Below are 22,293 nucleotides of genomic sequence, written 5' to 3' on the forward strand. Positions count from 1 at the left end.
GCTTAAGCTTGTTGTTTTGGTTCAGGAGGAACTATAAAAGGTGGCTGCTGTTTGTTTGTCATTCCGATTGGATGAAAAAATTTGGTCCTAAGACTTCCACTGACAATGTGCAGCGATTTAATATTTACACAACTATTAGATAACTTATTTTATTGATTGCTATCAGGATGTAAAGAGAGTTTCAACTAGAATTACAAAATATGTTTATGGCAAAAAAAATTACCTACCTTTTAAACTGGAGGGGGGGGGGTGATTAAAATGTTATCTCTAACATATCTATTTGGTGTTGATGGTGGTGTTTGTTTTCAAGGCTACTCACTGATACTGTTTAAATGGCACTGTCTAAGGTCTAAATGTAATAACAGCAAATTTTATTTAGCTTATTGCAATAATCTCATGTTTTTTTACCTTTGAACTACAAGTGTTATGATTCTCAAATAAGTGCTACGACTCTCAAACATTCTCAAACAGTAAGGACATTATTTTCGGATCAACACGTGGTTTTGTGATTCTACACAGTTCCAATATATTTGTACAACTGTTTTTGTTTCCTCTTTGGGACATGAGGAAACTATTTAGAATAATTTACTTCTGCATTTAAAACTTATAACTGGGGCAAATTCATATGGATGATCTTCACTTGCAGGACATAGAAATGGCTGCAATAGGATTTTATGAGATTTTTTTGCCCTTGAATCTTTATGAAAAGCATCAATATCCAGAATATAAGATAATGAATGCACTGATGTCAGTGATAATATCATTGAAATCTGAAATACCTTCATCAGTTTAAAGTATGAGATACCGTCTGTAAAATTATGAGAGGTGCAGTAAGTGTTTTTATTGTCTTAAATGTCCCGGTAACAAAAAGTTGTGAAGTGATATGTCTTGTGAAGAGAGATGATCGCTTTATAATGAAGGGATATCCAATCTTGCTCCTGGAGGGACACTGGCCTGCAGAGTTCAGCTCCAACCCCAATTAAACACACCTGAACCAGCTTATCAAGTGGCGCTTTTCCACTGCATAGTACGGTACGGTTCGGTTTGGTACGGCTCACTTGTGGTGCTTTTCCACTGCATGGTCTGGTACAGTACGGTTCGCTTCAGGTCGCTTTAAATGGTACCTGGTCTGTTGAGGTTCCAAGCGTACCGGTACTAAAATGTGACGTGAAACACTGCAGATCACTGATTGGTCAGACAGAATCGTCACTACCAGCGTCACTACTAGCGTCATTGGATTTGCGACATGAGACACGAGATACTTTTTTAGCAGTATTTTTGTTTTGCTGCCATCAGCCTCATTTTAAACACATTTTTCCGTCTAGCAGTTAAAAACAACCACATACCGAGAATCAGGAACATCATCCCCTCGATAGTCTCCATTGTTCCTGTGTTGTGGGTTTGAAAATGTGGCGCTTTTAAGATGATGTCATGGCAGTAGAGGCGCGCGCAAATAACGATCAGTCCCACACACTTTACTGCAGTGGAAACGCAAAGCGAGCCGAACTGTTCAGCGCCGAGTCGAAGCGTACTGAGCCGAACCGTACCGTACTATGCAGTGGAAAAGCGCCAAAGGTCTCACTAGGCATACTAGAGACTTCCAAGCAGGTGTTTTGAGGCAAGTTAGAGGACAACTCTGCAGGACAGTGACCGAGTTTGGACACCCCTGATTTATATGATGAACAGATTAATCACTTAGGCCTTTATTTACACCAAAACAATGATTGACACAAATAGGGCACATCGCATATCGCCTGGATGTGAATAAAAACCCAAATTAAATCTGTTCGTCTTTCAAAGTGATCGTATGTCTTCACAAGACATTGATTAATTCATTTGATTCGAATGGATTCGTTTCACAAAGGCTTCTTGAAATTTTTGGATTTTTTACTTTGTGGTTACCTGAACGCTCAATGGATGGACAGAAACTTCTCAGGTTTTTATTAAAAATGTCTTTATTTGTGTTTCAAAGATTAAACAGATTTTCAAAGTCTTATGGGTTTGGAATGACACAAGGGTGAGTAAATGATGACAGAATTGTCATTTTCATGTGAACTATCCCTTTAAGAGTAAAATTCCCTAACTCATCGCCTCCATGCCTGACACAGACAGATAAAGATTCCCATTCTCTGCCCTACACAAAACCATATCACCTTCATTTATTCGTGATATACTCTTATCTACGCACCTGCAGGGTGCCAATAAACAAGTCACAACCCAAAACACACCTAGTTGCACAGTACAGTCTCTCGAACTCACACACAAGGAGCGTATTGTACCGAATCACAATTTCCACACATGCACGATCCACCCTCACTCTATCCCAAACAGTTCCCATCCAGCTGTGTGGTATTCATGACCCCCAATAAGGGAGGGGGATCTCCATTGCCAACCTGTCCCATCAATAACTCACTGCTGACAGGGAGGATAGGGGCCTGAGAGGGGGACAGAGGCAGTCCCTCTGGCCTGGGGCTTGTCCACCATGGAAACACACACTCACAAAGGCCCGAAACCTGTCCACTTCTCCCCCACCCCAACCGCACCCCCTGGACACAACCTGTCCCGTACAGCAGTGTAGTGCCTAAAACCCCCATCTAAAAGGACCTCATCCTATTCACCCTTTGGTCAATCAGTCTTCTCAAAATCGAGCCGCCATTTTGTTGTTTTGTGCCTCCTTTAGATCTGCAATCTGTCAAGGATGAAGCAACAAAAACCAAAGAGACTGTTGACGATCCCCAAAATGCCCGTTCACACCAAAAACAATTACTATATAAGATAACTTTAACAATAACTATATTTGTGTCCACACCAACGCACAATGACATCATGTTTACTATAAGCGTGTGCTGCTGCTTTGTGGTATCGTTCATCAGCTGAAAAAAATGTTTTTAAAGCGATTCCAATAATAGTGTTCCTCTGTGCCATAATTCTTATAGTTGTGTTATGTCCCCTGCTATTCTTTCAAATTTAGAATGGTTTTTAATATCCTTATCAGTATAGTTACCATAGTGTGAACGGGCCTTTACATATGCTGTGCACTTCAAATTTTGGAACCTTAAATCTTCTACGAGACTTCAGCATTTCATATAAATGTCGATAACTGAAGGAAATGTAATTTTTATAGTTGGTTTAAAGTCACCATGAAGTTGCGGTAGACTTTTCTTCTCTATTGTGATGCATATCCAAGTGAAATGGATACTCAAACAAGAAAAAATACAGGTTGTTGCACCCTCGCGCCAGTAAACACATCATCAAAGAAGCGAAGACTTGTCACTTTAAAAGGGAGGGAAAGTTATTTTGATTAAACCTTACAAGAACAGTTTGAAAATATAGATGTGTGCATGCAGCAATTATTGGGGTTCGCGTGTGTTAAGGCCTTTAAGTACATTCGTAAAAAGGTATTATGTTTTATTCACCAGGCATGAAACCACTTAGATAATAGATGGACAAACCCATTTACAGGCAATTTACTAAGGACATATAGTACTTTTAAAGCTTTTTAACAATTGTCAAAGTTAAGCCAAAAACCTAGCACTAGTTTGCTGAAGTAGGTTTTTTTTTTTTAAATAATTTCCAATATTTAACGAATGGTTCAATTGACAGTGGTGAGGCAAAGTTGCTCAGAATGAGGAGTTCTACCATATGGAATGAATGTTGTGGGCATGTGCGAAAAATCGCGTCATACGCAATCCTTTGCGTGATGGTGCTCACTGGTGGCCGATTTCATTTGAATTTCTCACAGGCCTCTAGGACCGTGAGTCAAAAAGGCCCAGCAAGTTTTGTTCCGATCGGCCTCTGTTGACCTTGTCTGACGGCCTCTTGATCTTCTTTGGCCGATGGCGGACATGTTTTTTGAGATACACCAATGTCCTCAAAGGCAGTGTTGGCACCTTGGACAAAGACACTGCATGCCAATTTTCAAGTCAACCTGACTAACGTTTGGGTGGTTATAGCAATTTTCCATTTTTTTTTCCTGTTATAGCACCACTAAATAGCCTATTGCCATGATATTTACACGTGACCAAAGATTGAGCCCATACATGTGTATCGAGTTTGGTGAAAACATCTCATTCCATTCAAGAGTTATAGCACTTTTAGTAAAAGTTGCCCTGTACACATAATTGTTGATATTCAGACTCCAGAGAATCTTTCTGCATGGGTTTTGTTCCCATCAGGTGAAAAACCTAGGACTAGTTAGTACAATTTTCCTAAAAATCCAAAATACCTGAAAGGTTTAGAAGTTATGAGCCATTATGTACTTTCGATCGGTGTGGCGCCGCCATCGGGCTGATCTGGGCCAGCCTTGATGATGTTGTAGACGGGGTGGGTACTACCATCCCTCAGAGTTTCAATTCTCTACAACTTACCTGATCAGTTTTAGAAGAGAATGCTAATTCTAACAATTACAATAGGGTTTCATCGCTACACATTTAAACCCCTTAAAAAGTGTGCACGGATAAATCATTTAATAAGCACTGCAATATCCCTTAAAAAATGTCAACTTAACTAACTATTAAAAAATGTCAATTTAACTAACTAACTAACTGTCAAATTAACTAACTTCTGTGGAAAGGTGAGATGGTGCTCGAGGACAAATTTAAAGAAAAAGTTAAAAGGAAAAAGTTTTCCTCAAATTTCTCATTTCTTTTCTTTTGTCATTACTTTATTCTCTCTCGGAAGCTTTTTCCAAAAATGGATGAATCATTTTGTACAGCAAATTGCAAAACACAAAATTAATAGCTGTTGACAAGTTAGAAAGGTCTGTTTTGCATAATGAATCAACATCTTTTGTTGAAGCAAGAGCTTCTTCCATCTCTTTCTCTCTTTTTCTGTCAGCCTTGCTGTCTCTCTCTCTCTCTCTCTCTCTCTCTCTCTCTCTCTCTCTCTCTCTCTCTCTCTCTCTCTTTGAATATCTGACTTTGATTCCAGCTGGAGATGAGTGTTAGACCGCTTCACCTCCTGTTGGCAGACAGGCCAGTCTCTCACCAAGCAACATCTGGAAACCAGCCATTGCTCAGAGACATACACTCACACGCATAAATTCACTTATAATCAAGAGTATCCGTGTTTGACGCCATGTACGTACATTTTTATAAATTATATTTTGAGGGATCCTTTAAACAAAGCCCTCTGTGGCAAGTGTGGATAGTTTGTTCGAGTATAACACGCTGTAATTAGTCCATCTGTCTTCGGCTGGGAACACAGCCTAAGTACTTCACACGGACAAGGGCAAACCCAGATGCTGCCCACTTGTATGAAAGGGTGTGTGTAATTGTGCATGTGTGGATACATTTGCTGATTTATTTGTTTATTTGTCTTTGAAAGTGCTATCAAAGTGGTGGGTGTTTATGTGAGCGTGTTTGATTTGCATGTTTTTGATCGGCCCGCTGGATAAATTATTTGGATCACAGATCATTTTGATTAACCCAGCGGCTGCTGCACAGGCCTCAGCCTGCGAGGCTGATGATTCTCTCTCTCTCTCTCTCTCTCTCTCTCTCTCTCTCTCTCTCTCTCTCTCTCTCTCTCTCTCTCTCTCTCTCTCTCTCGGAAAACCATTAGCCAAACATTATGGTTTTTTTCTTATGTTAGAGGATACTGAACACAACATGGGTCTTTACAGTACTGAATTGTTGTCTCACTGTTTATCTAAGATGAACATAAAGAAGCTTTCAAGTTAGGTAATAACTTCAACTGTCCAACTATTTACAATATCCCAGGCAATATCATGATGAAACTTTTAAAATGGCTTTTTCATTTTATATGGACACTATTGTCTTGATCAGTCTTTCTTGCTATCAATAGTAAATGACGTAATGCATCAACTGTACTTTGTTTGCATATATTACATTCATTTTACTTAATGCATTACGTAATGAATCAATACCATTTTAAACGTTATTGTAAAGTGTTACTAAAAACTGATTTAGCAATGCTTTTATCACCATGATTGGCAACACTTTACAATAAGTTGAATTAGTTAACGTATTAACTAACAATGAGCAATACATTTGTTACAGTATTTATTAATCTTTGTTAATGTTAATTAATAAAATACAACTGTTCATAGTTTGTTGATGGTAGTTCAGTGCATTAACTAATGTTATGACTTAACCACTGTATATATATATATATATATATATATATATATATATATATTGTGGTTAAGTCATAATGTTGCCACTTATTGTGACAAAAAAAATCTATTATTAATATTTAAAGGGATAGTTCACTCAAAATTCACTCAAGTTTTTTGTTCTGCAGAAGAAAGTAAGCTAATACACGTTTGGAAAGACGTGAAGGTGAGTACATGATGGCAAAATGATAACTTTTGGGTGAACTATCCATCTAAATATGTCAGTAACTTGAGCTAAAATCGAATTCTTTGTCAAGATGGACATTCGCAATATTTGAGAATCATAAGGTCACGTCCAAGAAAAAGTGTGAGTAAATCTTTGTGTGTCCGATGCATAAAAAAGTATTTTATCCCCTAAGCAATTAGATTTTTAAATACTTCTTCTAATGTTGACTGATGGTCAGCTGGTCTGATTATCCTAAATTAGATTTATTTACTTTAAATTATTGTTTGTATATGCCAAATGTAATTTTTTTTTTTATGTCTGTGTGAGCTTGCAAACTTCTAACTGCCAAAATGAAATCACAAATTTCTAACCTTTCATTGAAGTCAAACTATTGAAAGTGGAACTTACCTGGCTGTTATCTTGGCAAAAGGGCCTTGCAATAACTGGATGTCAATAATTGTGGCCAATGTGAACTAGAGAAAAACATTAGTTTCACAATGAGGACCCCCAATCCGTACACACACAGACACTTTCCATTGTGTTTTACTTAAATTATTAGTTAGAATATTGTGAATTGTTTTGAATGAAAAATCAAAAGGAGAAACAATGTAGAATTAATTTCACTGCCGCCTTTGCTCATATTTAACAAGGGTGCCAATAATTCTAGAGTTGACTATCTCCAGTGTGTGTGTGTGTATGTGTGTGTAGTCTGTGGCTGCCCTGGGCTCTCCTGTTGATAAATGGTGGTGTGTGTGTCCCCAAGGCAGAGCTGCACCATGGGGCTCACCTGAGTGAACTGTGTGGGCTGGACACTGCTGAGGCAGGGGATGGTGAAGGCCTCAGGACGGAGCTCTGTGTCAGGGTTCATTAGTGGAGCTGGTAGAGGGCCAAACACAAGAAAAGAAATGGAGCCACATATTTTAGATAAGGGCCATACCACACTATGGTTTAGAAGTCTTGCACAGCCAGACTTCTGACTAGTCCAAGAAACTTAGTCTGGCCAAGAACCACACTTAGACGGGAAGAGACTCTCAGACTGACATGTCCGGCCATGTGTGTTTTGCTTTTATGCTGTTAACCCTCCTGTTACCCTCAAATCTGATAACACTTTTTACCCTCTGGGGTCAATTTGACCCCAGTAATTTAAATCTCCACAATATGTTTATTTTTTTGTACAAAGGTTTGTCTCAGTTAATTTATGTCTTTGTTGACTACTTAAGTAACATTTTAAGTTGAAATCCACCCACCACCCCCCTCCCCACCCCACCTAACCCCACCTAACTCCACCTAACCCCTTACACATCCAGAATACCCATTGCCCGACTATGGACAAATTTACAAATCAACATAAAATCTTACTTATTTGACCTAAAATTGGAAAAGTACAAATACATCTGGTGTTTTATTTGTTTTATAATATTTCTAAGTATAGATTTTTGTCATCTATAACATTTGGAAAGAAAAACTATTTATTTTATCAAGGATAGTAACACGAGTTATGTTTGGGGTCAATCTCACAAAAATTATGTTTTCTCCTCCCCCATGGCACGGGAAACATCAAAGTTCTCACAAAAAATCATGTTTTCCCCTCCCAAATACACAGGAAAGAATTATTAGTTATCTTGAGAATTATGTCACATGTCATGTGAACTACTAGTAGTTCTCGCAATACTACAGATATGGTTCTGTTTGGTTAGAGCCCTAAAACAGAGGGACGTTTTTTGAAAATGATATTGAATATGTAAAATTACAATGAACATTATAAATTCAAATTATAACATGTTATAATGACCTCAATATAACAACCAAAACAAATGTGTGTGAAATTTTAATATTTCTTCTGTTTTATTATACAACTAAAAGAGCCTGGGGTCAAATTGACCCCAAGGAACACCGATGCTACAAAATTTGTACAGGACTTTGAAAAAATATTAGCAGGTTAATTTTATGTTTACAGAGTTGTCCCCATTAAATTAGGAAAAGTCATTAAATTTGAAGCAAAAAAAAAAAAAAAAAAATTATGTTTTTACAGATGTTAAACATTGAATGGGGTCAAATTGACCCCAAGGATAATAGGAGGGTTGGGGCAGTTAAATCCGAAATATATTTTATAAATATATATTGTGAATATGTGCATATAAGAGTGTGAATTATGAATGTCTTATGTGAGTGTTTGTATTAAATGAACATTTATAAAAAAAATGAACAAACATGAATTAACAATGAACAGTATGAATTATTGTTCTTCATTGTTCATTCATAATACTTAAAGCATTAATGTTAATGTATAACCTTTGTGTTATCATATCTACATTTGCAAAATACTGATATGGGGGGAAAACTCTTTAATATAAAAGTCAGTCTATGAACATCTGTATTCTGTACAAATAACAGAAAATGCTTCATGGTCGTCTTTCACATACTCTGTTTGATTCAGAGATGTCCTTGCAAACTTTGGCAAATCCAATGATTGGTTGTTCTTCAAAGGTGCTCATTCATCAACCCAAGACCTTATAAAGATGACTTGGTTTTCTATACGGGCTGATTAAAAACACTGTGCCCACAGGAAGTTGTGTAAAACCAGCCAATCAGATGGCTTTTTTAAATGAACGGACACCGTGTTCCTTCACGCTGATGCTGAGACTGTATCGTTAAAAGCTTGGATTGCTCTGAATTATATGAGGTTTATGTATTTGATGCATTTTTGCAAAAATTCTTAGTTGATTGTATAAGATATTCTATACTTCTATACAGTTCCAATGTTTCAGACTTGATGATTGTGTATTTCAAGCCATGAAAATTATAAGGTCTGCACATTATAGCTGGATAATGTCAGTGCTCTGTGTGTGTGTGTGAGAGAGAAAGAGAGAGAGTTCAGTCAGAGGTTAGCTGTCATTGAGATCCAGGCAGTGTGCTGTGGGAGACTAAAGTAAATCTGAGCTCTCAACTGGAACCTCCCTCAGACCATATGAGCCGATCCCAGAGTGACATTAACCTGGCTTCACTCTGCTGTTGTGAACCCCAGACGCAGGCCGCCTGCCAAGAACATCACAGCATGTGAAATCCAAAGCAGCATGTGCATATGTACAAATGAGACTCTGTTTTATAGGCTGTAGAAAATATTTCGAATTTTAATCCATCTTTCTTTTTTTCTGCCTTTCTTCGTGTAAATGTTTAATGCCCCGATTTTAGCAAACTTAATTGGATTTCACCTGATTATCTCATGAAGAGAAAGAATGAGTATGTGTGGGTAACCCCTCCCTTTCGTGACATCCAGGCAAGAGGTTTATGGAGAACTACAGTTCATCACACTGCCAGTAGGGTAATACAGGCACGTTCAGGAAGAAAATGAAGGAGGGAGTAAGAGAGAAGTCTAATGAACAGCATCAAGGCAAACAGAATTAGACATTATGTGATATAAACAGTGGTGGAGGAAGTACTGAATCTCAGTACTGAAGTAAAAGTACAAATAACCAGATAAATATTTACTTTAGTAAAAGTAGAAGTAACACAATGACAATCATACTTAAGTAAAAAGTACCTGATTTTAAATGTACTTTAAGTATTAAAAGTAAAAGTACTTGCATAATAATTGATACTCTTAATGACTATTTTCTAATGATTAATAAAACATTTAATTCTAACTCATTCAACCTAATACTCCTATAATGATGTTCAATAAGGATGGGAAAAAATGTCACCATTTCTGAAACAAGCTTGCAATTAGGCAATATAAGCCATATCCTTACTATATGTTAATAACTATAACTATAACTATATGTTAATACAGTAAACGCGATTAATTTATGGTGTAATTCTGAACCTCTTGGCTTGCCATAATCCCAAACGTATATTAAACACGGTGTGTTTCCTATGCATGTAAAAACAAATTTTCGGGTATAAATTGCACGATAAACACAGTGCGTGCGAGACGCATTTAGTTGATGTATCTATGGCAACCAAACGTCACTGGTGAGACAAACGTGCAACGAACGGACGGTCAGATTACGTTTTGGCAGGGGAAAAACTTATCAGAAAATGTACTGAAAATGTAACAGAAGTTGTAGAAATGTAGTGGAGTAGAAAGTATAATAATTGCTGCAAAATGTAACGAAGTAAAAGTAAAAAGTATGCACTATTTATTCTACTTAAGTAAAGTAAAGATACGTGAAAAATTTAGGCCTACTTAAGTAAAGTAACGAAGTATTTGTACTTCGTTACATTCCACCACTGGATATAAACATGAATATTCCACAATTGATTGATTTAATAATCACCATAAGCAATAAAGTAGAATTAAACTAATGTGCAGTCGTGTGTGTGCACATGTGTGCTTGCTTTTTTTTTTTTAAATTGCTCTGAAAATGGCTTGTCTAAATTCAATATTTAGTTTAAAACTTATTTGCTTTTGTACTATTTTTAAATGTTTGTAAGTTGAAAACATTTAGTGCTAATTTCCCATCAGATCATAAGATTTTTTTTTTCAACATTTCGGCAGTGGCTCAGTGGTTCATGTGGGTTGTCTACGAACCGAAAGGTTGGTGGTTCAATCCTCGGTTCCACCTGGCCAAGTGTCAAGGTGTCCATGAGCAAGACGACACCTAACCCCAGCTGCTCCCGACGAGCTGGCTCGCCTTGCATGGCTGACACCGCCGTCGGTGTGTGAATGAGTGTATGAATGGGTGAATGTGAGGCAATATGTAAAGCGCTTTGGTAGCCATTAGGTCTATGAAGGCGCTATATAAATGCAGTCCATTTACCATTTACCAACATTTCATGATATTTTAATTGACATCAAAAGTAACTCTTTAACCACACCTTAAAAATGTTTAATATACACACATCTTTTTATTTGAAGGAATTTTTTTTTTTTTTTTACATTTTGAATCTTTAAAATGTCAACCCGATCTCACGACCAAGTCGTACGAATTCGACGAATGATTAAAAAGTGGCTAATTCGTAACAATTCATGCGACCTCACTCGTACGAATTAATACGATTTTGCTAAATCGTACATATTTTACGAATTGGCCAATTCGTATGAATTCGTACGAATGACCTACCCCTTTACCCCGCCCCTAAACCCAACCATCACGTGGGTTTAGACAAATCGTACTTATTAGTACGAGTGAGGTCGTACGAATTAGCCACTTTTAATCATGCGTCGAATTCGTACGAATTGGTCGTGAGATAGTGTTGAAAATGTATATTTGAAAACATCTCATGATCATTTAATCCCACTGATCTTGGTGGTAGATCTGAAGAACCTTTATCCACATCCCTCATGTGCAATGGAAAGGTTGGATTCAAATTTATTAATGTATAATACTCTACATTCACACACTCACACATATATCATAACTTCAAACATATATCAACACACACTTCAAACATAATAATGATTCTTCAGATCTTCAGAATCATTTACTTAAATATACAATTTTACGACTGGTTTGATTATTTACAGTGTTTGCAAAGTCTAAATAACATTTAAAATTAGATAATGAAGCATAACGAATTTCTAGTTGCAATTTCTTGAGTCAGTGCTAAGCTCAATTTGTTTATGATATATGTTTGAAGTGTGTGAGTGTGTGAATGTAGAGTATTATACATGAAGAAATTTGAATCCAACCTTTCCATTGCACATAAGGGATGTGGATAAATGTTCTTCAGATTATTAAAAGGATCTTATTACCAAGAAAAATGAATGTTTGTTTTAAGAACTGTTATCTGGGGAACCAAAAATGGTTCTTCTTTGGCACGGTGCTGTACGCAAAGCCTCTTTTGGAACCTTTAACCTTTAGCCTCCTTTGGAACCAAACCTTTCTGGATTGGATTGCTACAGTGAGTTTTGAAAATATACCACTTTGAGACACAAACATCATATGAAATTAGAGCTACACAATAAGCTACAGCTGTTCTTTGGATCAAGTTTTTCACACTTCCAGGACCTCGACACTCATCTTGAGTCATGGACGTATATAAAACAACTTTTGTCATCAGTGTAACACACATTACCCGGTTTCAGTGGGGGTAGGGGTGAAATAAGGATGGAGACAGGGGAAAAACACTTTTGACCTTTGGTGTCACATGGAGTGTCTTGTTGAGCTGACAGTGAGTTGCCAGTGTAACCTTGAGTCTCTGATTACTTTTAAACACCAAGCTGGATTTCGATTGGATGTGCTAAAAACATGATGGGTTTGGTTTGTGCGTTTACATGCTCCTGCACTAGCCCTACTGTAGTTCAGCACAAGATGCAATTACATGAGAGTGTATATGTGGTTGAAGGTCAAAGGCTGCTGGTGTGCCCTTGCTATGAACTGCTGTGATGGACAAGTAATGATGTCTACACGATTTTAAGAAGAGCATATACGTGGGCTGAAGCCAGGTCCTGTTTTAGATTGGGTTTCCATCCTGTCTTCAGGTCATCACTATCTCATATACAAAAATACACTCCTACATACTGAATGTCAGAACATTTGAAAATGAGAAGTCCCCCTCACACAGACACTATATCCTTGGTCATCAGTCTCTGGTTTGGTTTAAATGTTCCACGTGTCCATCCTGTCCGCACCATCTCATCCAGACCTCTGATCTCCGGACCCACACACACCTGTGCAGACACACAAAAATAATCTTGAGTCTCCACTGCCTCTTGAACTTCCCCCCCCCCCCCCTGCTTTCTGACAGCTCTGAAGATTTGCACATGTCTCTGATGAAAGGAAGACCTCACTGAATCTTGAATTTGAAATCCTGGAATGCGCACAAACATTGAAGTCGGCATGAAACGGAAGTTGCGACAGTCTTCACTGTTGTGATGTGTATATACAAGAAAAATGACTTCTCAAACAAGAAAAAATGTACAGCGATACTAGATTTGTCTAGATTGTCTATCAGGAATTGACTGATGGTTGTGGTTTGCTATTGCTGTGATGTCATGTGAGTGACAGGGCTCAATTTTGGGTCCTCTGTTATTCAATCTTTACATGCTATACCACTTGGTAAACTTATGAAGAAAAATTCAATCTCCTACCACAGTTATGCTGATGACACACACATTTATTTACCTCTAATACCTAATGACTATACCCCCATTGAAACTCTCTGTCAGTTCATTGAAGTAATAGATACTTGGATGTCACAGAACTTTCTCCAGCTTACTAAAAATAAAACTGAGGTTGTCGTTTTTGGGAAAAAATGAAGAAAAATTTTAAATCTCTACCCTGCTCGAAAAAAAGGAGCTTAATAGCAAAGGAAGTGGTGAGAAACCTTGGTGTCCTAATAGATAATAATCTAAATTTTTATACTGGCGTAAAAACAATCACAAAATCAGCATATTTTCATCTTAAAAATATCAATAAACTTTAAAAAAAAGTATGTTTAAGCACGATCTTGAAAATATCGCACATGCTTTCATTTCTAGTAGGATTGATTATTGTAATTAACAGGACTCCCCAAAAAGACTTTAAAACCGCTTCAAATGGTACAGAATAGTGCAGCCAGTATCCTTACAAAAATTAAAAGGAAGCTCTGGAATCAGCTTCCAGAAAACGCTCCAATTATCACAATTTTTAAAAATAGATTAAAGACCAAGATTTATTTTTTCAGATGCTTTTTTTATTGTATGTTATTTTATTTTAACATATTATATGTTATTTTATATATGTTTATTTAATTTAATTTTTGTATTTTGTGTATTAATCTCTTTGTTAGTGTTTTATATGTATATCCTTTTAATTATTTATACTATACTATGTGAAGCACATTTTATTGCTGCTGTGTAATGAAATGTGCTATATAATAAAATTGCCTTGCCTATAATAAATACTGCAATAACGTATAAAAAAATAGGAATGATCCATTTTGATTTCATAGTGACTAACATAGTTATTTATTTTACTAAATCAATAACTCTGAATACCACTATTTGTTCCTTAGCACAGCCTGGGACAGGGGTGTCCAATTCTGCTCCTGCAGAGTTCAGCTCCAACCTCAATTAAACATTCCCGAACTAGCCAATCAAGGGAAGTTGGAGCTAAATTCTGCAAGACAGTTGGTCCCCCAGGACTGAGTTTGGACACCCCTGGCCCAGGAGGTTCTTCACCATGTCCTCTTTTAGAAATGTCTTTCTGGCCTGTTATATGAGACTAAGCCTTTGTCCATCTTCACACTGACATCGTTGTCACACAGGCATCAGTTTCTGACTCATTCAGAATTTGATTACCAATTAAAACACGCTGGCACACGCAGGCACATGTACTCTTGATCTCAGGTTGTGTTTTGGCTGTTAACAGTAATAGCAGACACTGGCAGACAGAAAGAATGACTTGGAGAAATGTGTGTGTTATTTTTGGAGAAAAGAAGTGAATGATAGAAAAAACACAATTGTCATGGATACCAACAAACCTGTCCGACTTCTGCTCTAAATATGGATTCCTCATGTTACTGTTTGACTACACACGCATTTGCTGGGCCAAACACTCATACACTAATGAATAGACAACTAACACATATTGTACCACAAATGTCCAATTTGTTTGTGAGGAATAACTTGGATCAGCTGTACAGAGTATTGAAATTAAATTTCAATGTGTATGAGTGTGTGTGAGGTACTCTAATCTCCATTTGAGATATAAATATCTTGTAACAACATTCTGTGGTTGTATGAGGTAAACTAGGCTATTGTGCAGGTCTCATTCAGCACTCAGTCTGTGTAAAAGACAAGGGATGTAGGGCTACTCTTATAATCTTACTAGATTCAGATACTGCATGCAAAGGAAACAAGACAGAATAGAAAAATGGGCCTGGGGAATCGTGCAAAATAACATAACAACTGACGCAAATTCCTAAAAAGGCCTCAGATATGGTCGTCGGCAAACCTCTGATTCTTAGATATTAGTCAAATAAAACGAATCCCGAATTAACTAAAAATTGATTTAAGGTAATTTATTACTGGTTTGCGCGTGCTGGTTTGACACTGGAATCTAAACAAATACTTAGTTGCGTCACAACAACATATTTTAATCCATAAGTTAGCTCGTAATATTAACGTTTAAATATAGGCCTGTGAAGTCAACTTTATTATAGCCTTTAAAGTGAATATTTTGTTAAAATCGCAATTTTATAAATGCAGCGTCCCTAACTCTATAAGAGTTTGTAAATTTGTTCAGCATTGTGTAACCTGTTAGAAGATTCCTCTGCTTCTGTTTGGTGGCCTGCTGGCCTTTTTTCTGGCCTTCCTCAAGCGTGAGGGAGGAATTTTTCTCTCAGATAACCTTTTGCTCTGAATTCCGCCAAGAATGTGAGAAGAAGCAGAATAGATGTCTTCAATCCTGTTTTCACCAGTTTTGAAACGGGCAGAACCCATTATCGTTCATGTTAAAAATGTGGTTTTGTTTATTCATGTGATAAAAAAAAAATTCCAGAACGATTATTCGATATGTAGCAGCGTATACTTATTTATTATTATTATTATTAGATTATAAAAAGCATTATAAAAAAATCCGTATTTAGTCTATTAACACGTTACTGAGGAGATTCGTATTAACGCGTTTTTTTGATCCAGATAAAACTTACACAACTTTCACCAGAATCCTAGATTTCATGGTGTTCTTGTGCGTCTGGTCAGCTCAGGGTCATGATAAGTTCACCGGCGTTTTTTAACACATTCAGTTACATGAACCCTGACGGCCTGCTGAGTGGGTTGCGCTCCTTTCCACTTTTGATGGATTGGGAAGAAAAGCTCTTTTTTTTTTAAGTTGGTCTTGCACCATGGGCTATTTAACTATGGGCAAACTTTCACGAAACTTTGCGGGTTCAATGATGTGATATCATTTCTTTATGCGGTGTTCTAGTGCCAAAATCATATTAATAATTTAGTCATTGCAATAAAAATTATAACAACGTGACTGTTAATGATTATTGGTTATTGTATTGTTATTGTAAACAATTAAAAGAATAATAGTAATAATAGGCTAATTAATCGATTAAAATTTGTTTTTATTTAGAAATAATTGGTGTTGTTCAACTGACACTGAATGTAAGCTTTAACATGCGTTTTTTTAAGTTTAATAAAGTTTTTACCCCATTGCTATTCAGAAGAGTAGCCTAATGTTTCAGCTAAAATATCAATGCTACATTTATCATGAGCGATTGTAAATAATTGCCTACTAATAATAATCACCATAATAATAATTATTATAATTTTCAAATGCAATTGAAAGTAAGTTACAGTACCCAAAGTATTTAAAATTGAAAACAGACCACGAAAAATTAAAAGGAAAAAAAATAATGTATCTCGGGTGCCCTCATAAATAATTTCATGTGAGCATAGAGATGTGGAAATTGCAAAGCAAAATAGCCCACATTGTCAAGTCAAAGCATAATCTTCAGTTTACTACAAATATGTTTTTAAATGTGAAAATTCCTGATGTTATGTATAATTTATTTTTCGTTCATTTACCTGCAATTTTAAACATTTCTACTTTATAACCGTATTTGAGTAGCCATATGTATTAAAAAAACATTCTGAATCTTACTAGAACAGATGTAATATATATATATATATATATATATATATATATATATATATATATATATATATATATATATATATATATATCCTAATATATGTCAATATGTTTTATCGACATCCTGCAATTTTAGCTAATTCACGAAAAATAGCCTATAGCCTAGCGATTAAGCTATCAAAGGCCAAGACTCTAAATTCTCTGTGAATCGGGGACATCTTGAGTTTTTTTTTTTTTTTTTTTAAGCATGTATTTACAGTTTGGTAAAAAGACTGTCAAATCAAATAGCTATGCTGACCGGGGGAGAGGAGAGACACGGGTGAACAGCTAAAAAATTCTAAAGGGACTAAAGTGAAGCCCCGGAACAGTGCTTGCGGCTCGAGACCTGCGCGTGACCCCGGCGAGATGGAAGCCCGTCCGCAGCTCCTGACAAGCTGACCTGCCTATTTCGAGTATTAATTTGGGCCTGAACTCTGGGTGAACCGAGGCCAGGGGAGAAGCAGTCAGGGGATGTTTGAGGCAGGGCCCAGGGCAAACCTGTCCGCCTGAGCAAATATTGGGGTAGTCCGTCAGAGTGTCGTGGATGAAATGGAACTGTCAAGACCGCGTAAACTTTGGGGAAGAGGTGAGGCCACAAGAGAGAGAGAACAAGGGGGGAAAAGTTAGGCAAACTCGTTTCCTAAAATGTTCGAAAAACGACCCCCAAACCCTTCCGACCCCCTCCACAAGTTCTCTTCAGCACTTGTCAGCACCCTCCAGCTCAGAGTTCATTCCCCCAGTTCTTTCACCGGAGTTTGCCCTCTCTCGCTCACCTGCTTTTCTCTGCTTGTGTTTTTGAGGTGGCGCAAGTAAACCGAGTGTTCTTTAAGTCTGACGTGTATAATTGGATGTGATGCTCAATGAGATATTTTTTTACAATGAGCAGTGACTCAAAATTAGGTTATACACATTGATAAAGAATAATGTTTGTCCAGTCTTCATGACAGTCCTGAACCAATCCTGTGGATATACTGTATGTAAAACCATCATTTGCAAGAGGCAACAATACACAAATCTCAATAGCCTACAGATTAGGTTGCCCTGATTACAAGATAGTCTAACAAAAAACTACTGAAACAAATCGAATATGTAATTAAAACACTTTCCTTTTTCTATTTTTTGAGAATTTTACAAGCATTTTGCTTTTCAAATGTTGGTTAATGCAATATCTTGCTATGGGACAGTGAAGTCACTGTCAGAGACTCGTCTTTTTTTTTTTTTTTTTTTTTTTTTTTTTTTAAGAGTTCAGGTAAAGTTAACGGTGACCTCTATTTAAACCCCCTACTGTAAGCATCACTTCACGTTTCAATGCAGAGCAGGGAGGTTGACCGCGGGGGTAGCGGCCGGATCAAAGGCCCGTTCAGGGGGCTACAGGACAAACGTCCTGAACAGCGTGAGTCAAATCTGCACCAGCAGATGGTCCAGAGCCTATCATAGCGCATTTGCTGTATCGTATTTATTTCCTCTGTATTGATATATTTTGAGCCAACTCTGGCTAATCATAAGCTCATAAAATACAAAATGATATTTTTATGGAATAAAAGAAATAGAAAAAGTTACTAAAAGTCTTTCTTTCGTAATATTAAGGACATTGTCAATCATATGTGTCAGAAACTATTCTAATTATATTATATCTAATAATTAAATATGATTGTGGTTTTAAACATTTCTTTAACGTTGTTGCAGAAGCCTGCAATGCGTTTCATTACCGGAAGCACCCAGTGAGCTGGTGTCCGTAAATGCCACTGCAACCCGTGGACCTTTTGCTACCACTATTGCAAAAAACAAACTTCTATTTCATGGCACAAGTTTAAATCTTACTGGGGTTTTCTTTTTTTCTCGATTTTTATTTGTTTATTTTTATTTTTTTGCAGTGACTTTACTGTCTTTGTCAATTACAATATTATTTCAGAAACCGATGGAGAGATATAGGCTAATGTGAGGTGTCGAAGTCGATATTTTTTCCCTTTTAAGAATGCTTAATTTGTTGTTATGCACTCGTGAAGGATATTTTAATGCTTATAAACGAAGTTGTATGGTTTTAAAAGTTTTTAATGTGTTAGCCATGAAGTAAATTCATTACAATCCTAAATAACTAAAATGCGCCACCCACAATTCTGTTTCGTTTCTTCAAAGCATGTCTTTCTTTTAATTTGCTCAGGCTCGGTGCTATTTGTGCCACCCCTAAACCACTCAGTGAGCGAGTCTGTTTGTATGTTTAGATATCCCAGAAGAGCAATGAGGTAAAAAGGTCACCGTGAACCACCCTGATTGCTCACCAACATTCCGTGCCTTGCTCAGAGCATCGTAACACTATACTGACTGGTGGTCGCTTTCTCACCCTCCAAAAGAAGAGAAGAGCAGTGAAACCCATGTCATCATATACTCCATAGCTATAGGCCACTAACATTTTTTTTTGTTTTTGTTTTTTCATTTTTCTGATGTTCATTTTATATTTTTCAAATATTATTTACACATGCTTATATGTAGAGACTGGTTCAGTAAAATATTGTTTTTATTTGAGGTAGATAAAGAACTGACAGAAACAGTTGATTGAGACATTTAGATTACGGAATCATACAGACAGTAACTGATAAAACTCAGTTCGTCTGTGCATAAAATACTAGGCTAAAAAAATCTAATTCTGTAAATGTTTTAATTAAGAAAAGTAACACCCTGCATTGTCCTTTTGTTCTGTAAACGGAACGGATCTTTCCCAAGGCGCATGCCACATGTTCTATATCCAAATGAAGCCCGACTGGCAACACAGTATTAATTATTTCTCGCTGTAAATTAACTAGTAATGGAATATCACTGTGTACATTGAGAGGGAATCGTTCACGTGTTCCGGTCAATTGTGCTGGTGTTCGGTAAGGGCCTACCCTGTAAACGCATAGTGCAAGGAGTCCGAAAACCCTTATAAGCTACAATCCACAAAACTCGTGTATACATGTGTACATCAAATAAATCATCATAAACGCAACAAAAACACCAATACATATTTTGACAACACAGTAAGCTCCCTGTAAAGTCAGTTAGGTTCGTTCGGAGACTTGTAAACATCATGAAAGTGCATTCATCATTATTGTAGAAATACCCTGTATAACACACACAAACATTTCCAATGAGTTTAGGAAATTTTGTTCTAGCAAACGGTGTATGTCCATTGTTGTGCTAAAAGTCTCTTTACTTTTCACTTTTTTTCTGTTTCCTTAAAAACAATTGTTCTAAAATAAAAGAACACGAGAAAGTCTTTCTGGCACATTTTGGAATGCTTAAATTAATAGACTTTACTATATATTTCGAATCTGCTGTTCAATGCACCCAAAGTTATTCTCCTCTGTTAGGAATCCGGACTTGGAGAAGCTCCAGGAGATGTTGAAGTTGAGTGATCAGAGTGATCATCCAGGTCTTTAGACAGGGTGGATGAAGCAGGCGCGAGTCCCTCCTTCTCTCGCTTCTTCTGCTTCATTCGACGGTTCTGAAACCATATCTTAACCTGTGTCTCGTTTAGCTCGAGCGTGGCAGCGATTTCAACTCGCCTCGCTCGCGTGAGATACTTGCTGAAGTGAAACTCTTTCTCGAGCTCTGTGAGTTGTTTTGTTGTGAAATTCGTCCGAATTGTGTTTTGCGGTCCCAGTCCGTATTCTGCAACTTTAGCTGCGAGGAAAAAGTGAAAGGATGGTTACATGACTGTTTGTCAAACAATTGAACACAGATAAATTGATAACAATCATAATGAATTGCCTTATATTTATTAAAAATTAAACGCCAACAACAATCAACTGTGCGCGTGCTGGTTGCCATTATCCTTAATTAGATGTGACGATTTAAATTCAACAGTTCAACAAGTTATTCGGTATTTCAAACTTTTGCTGACCTTACCATAATTCCCCTGTCTGTACTTATCAATTTTGAAAGAACTCATAACGGAGTATATGGAATACATGCAATTCAATACTCCCCAAAGATGGCTTTATGACCACTCAATTTGTACAGTATGTCAAAATGGTGGCCCCTTTGCCATTAAAGTTGGTGCACTAAATCGTTGTGAGGCAAACACGACTGGGACGGGAGAGGGAAGCTTAAGAACACAATGGAGGCCAACAAAAACGAATATTGCGCGACGAGAACCAGTACAAGCTAAAGAAAACATTGCTATTGCATATCCTATGGCGAACGAAAGCATGTATGTTTGATGCATTAACGCAGGGGGAGGCGGGTTGAAACAAATGAACCGCCCGTTTTAACATTTTTTAGATATCTTAGGTTAAAAGTTTCTAATTTGTGTATAATGTGTTATACTTTGGTTATGTAAGATCTGAAAGCATATTCGCTGTATGTAAGGCATAATTTCTGTCGATTTGAGTGTACGGCACTTCATATTTGCTTCAAATAGGCAATTCAATCGACCTGTTTTTGGGGGGTTCCTTTTTACTTTCATCCAATCGAATGTCTTCCCAGGTGGCGACTGATCCGTGTCAGTCTCCCTCTCTTGGGAGGCCGATAAGTCGGCATAAGTGCCCTGTGAGTAGCCTCGCTGGTGGTCCTGGCCTTCGCACCCATGATGCTGAAACGGTGCGGCTGGAACGGCTCCCTGCGCTCCGCAATAGGCACTAGCCATGGAGCCATAGTGAGGACCGACATTTGAGGTAGAAAACCCCGATGAGTGATAATACATCCCATCCTGCTCTGGGTTTATGAAATACTGATGTTGAGCATAGTCCGAGTTGGTGCAGGCCTGGGTCCCATAACTAGTCCCCGTGCCACCGTAGGTGAGGCCAATGCCACCCTGATGAGTTTGGTGCTGGTGATGCGCGTAAACGCCGCTCTGGTGCTGATGTTGTGCTGTTGCTGGCTGGTTGCTCCCCCCTACGTAAAGTCGTCCATCAGAGTTATAGCTGTCACTTGCGTGTCCGGTGAGGAAGGGGCCCGAGAACGTCTGGTCCGTGTGGTGGTATCCAGCCTTGGGCGAGTAGGCGTTCGTCCCACGGTTACAAATTGTGTACTCTAAGAAAGAGTTCATTCTGGAATTGTCCATGCGCTGTTAATGGCGGAGGGTCAACCTGAGAGATCGGGGGAGCCTCCTGTCCTGCAAGCTCGTAACAGTATGTCATGCGGAAGGGGTGAAATCCTTACCTCTTGAGTATTTGCTCGTGCTTCCCTATAACGCATCTTTACCTCAGCTGCTAGTCACGTGAGACGTCACGGCGCCAATGGTGAGGGGACCTCCAGAAGTTTGTCAGCGCACGGCGACCATCCATCACGCGCTTGACATTTGCATGACAAAGCCACTTCAATCAAACTAGCCCATCAATCTGATAACAGCTAGAATATGTCAAACCCTGCGTGAAAGGCTCTCCGAATGAGAGAAAGAGAAATAAAGAAAGAGCGTTTCAGACTTTTGCATTGAGGTTTAGGCCTGC

General features: G+C 37.7%; 1 protein-coding gene and 1 long non-coding RNA gene across 2 annotated transcripts in view; one reads left to right on the forward strand and one right to left on the reverse strand.

Moving 5' to 3' along the window:
• The window catches only part of LOC148981996 (uncharacterized), a 251,588-nt gene that overhangs the window by 162,499 nt on the left and 66,796 nt on the right, over positions 1-22,293 (forward strand). The gene's annotated exons all lie outside the window — the stretch shown is intronic.
• On the reverse strand, positions 20,182-21,908 carry hoxb1a (homeobox B1a). Its single transcript, XM_039686538.2, has 2 exons — positions 21,281-21,908; positions 20,182-20,527 (listed from the first exon to the last, which is right to left on the reverse strand). Exons 1-2 carry the CDS (start codon positions 21,906-21,908, stop codon positions 20,211-20,213), a joined length of 945 nt encoding a protein of 314 aa, XP_039542472.2. The 3' UTR covers positions 20,182-20,210.

The sequence above is a fragment of the Pimephales promelas genome, chromosome 3, assembly GCF_988280905.1.
Source record: "Pimephales promelas chromosome 3, fPimPro1.hap1.1, whole genome shotgun sequence".
NCBI lineage: Eukaryota > Metazoa > Chordata > Actinopteri > Cypriniformes > Leuciscidae > Pimephales > Pimephales promelas.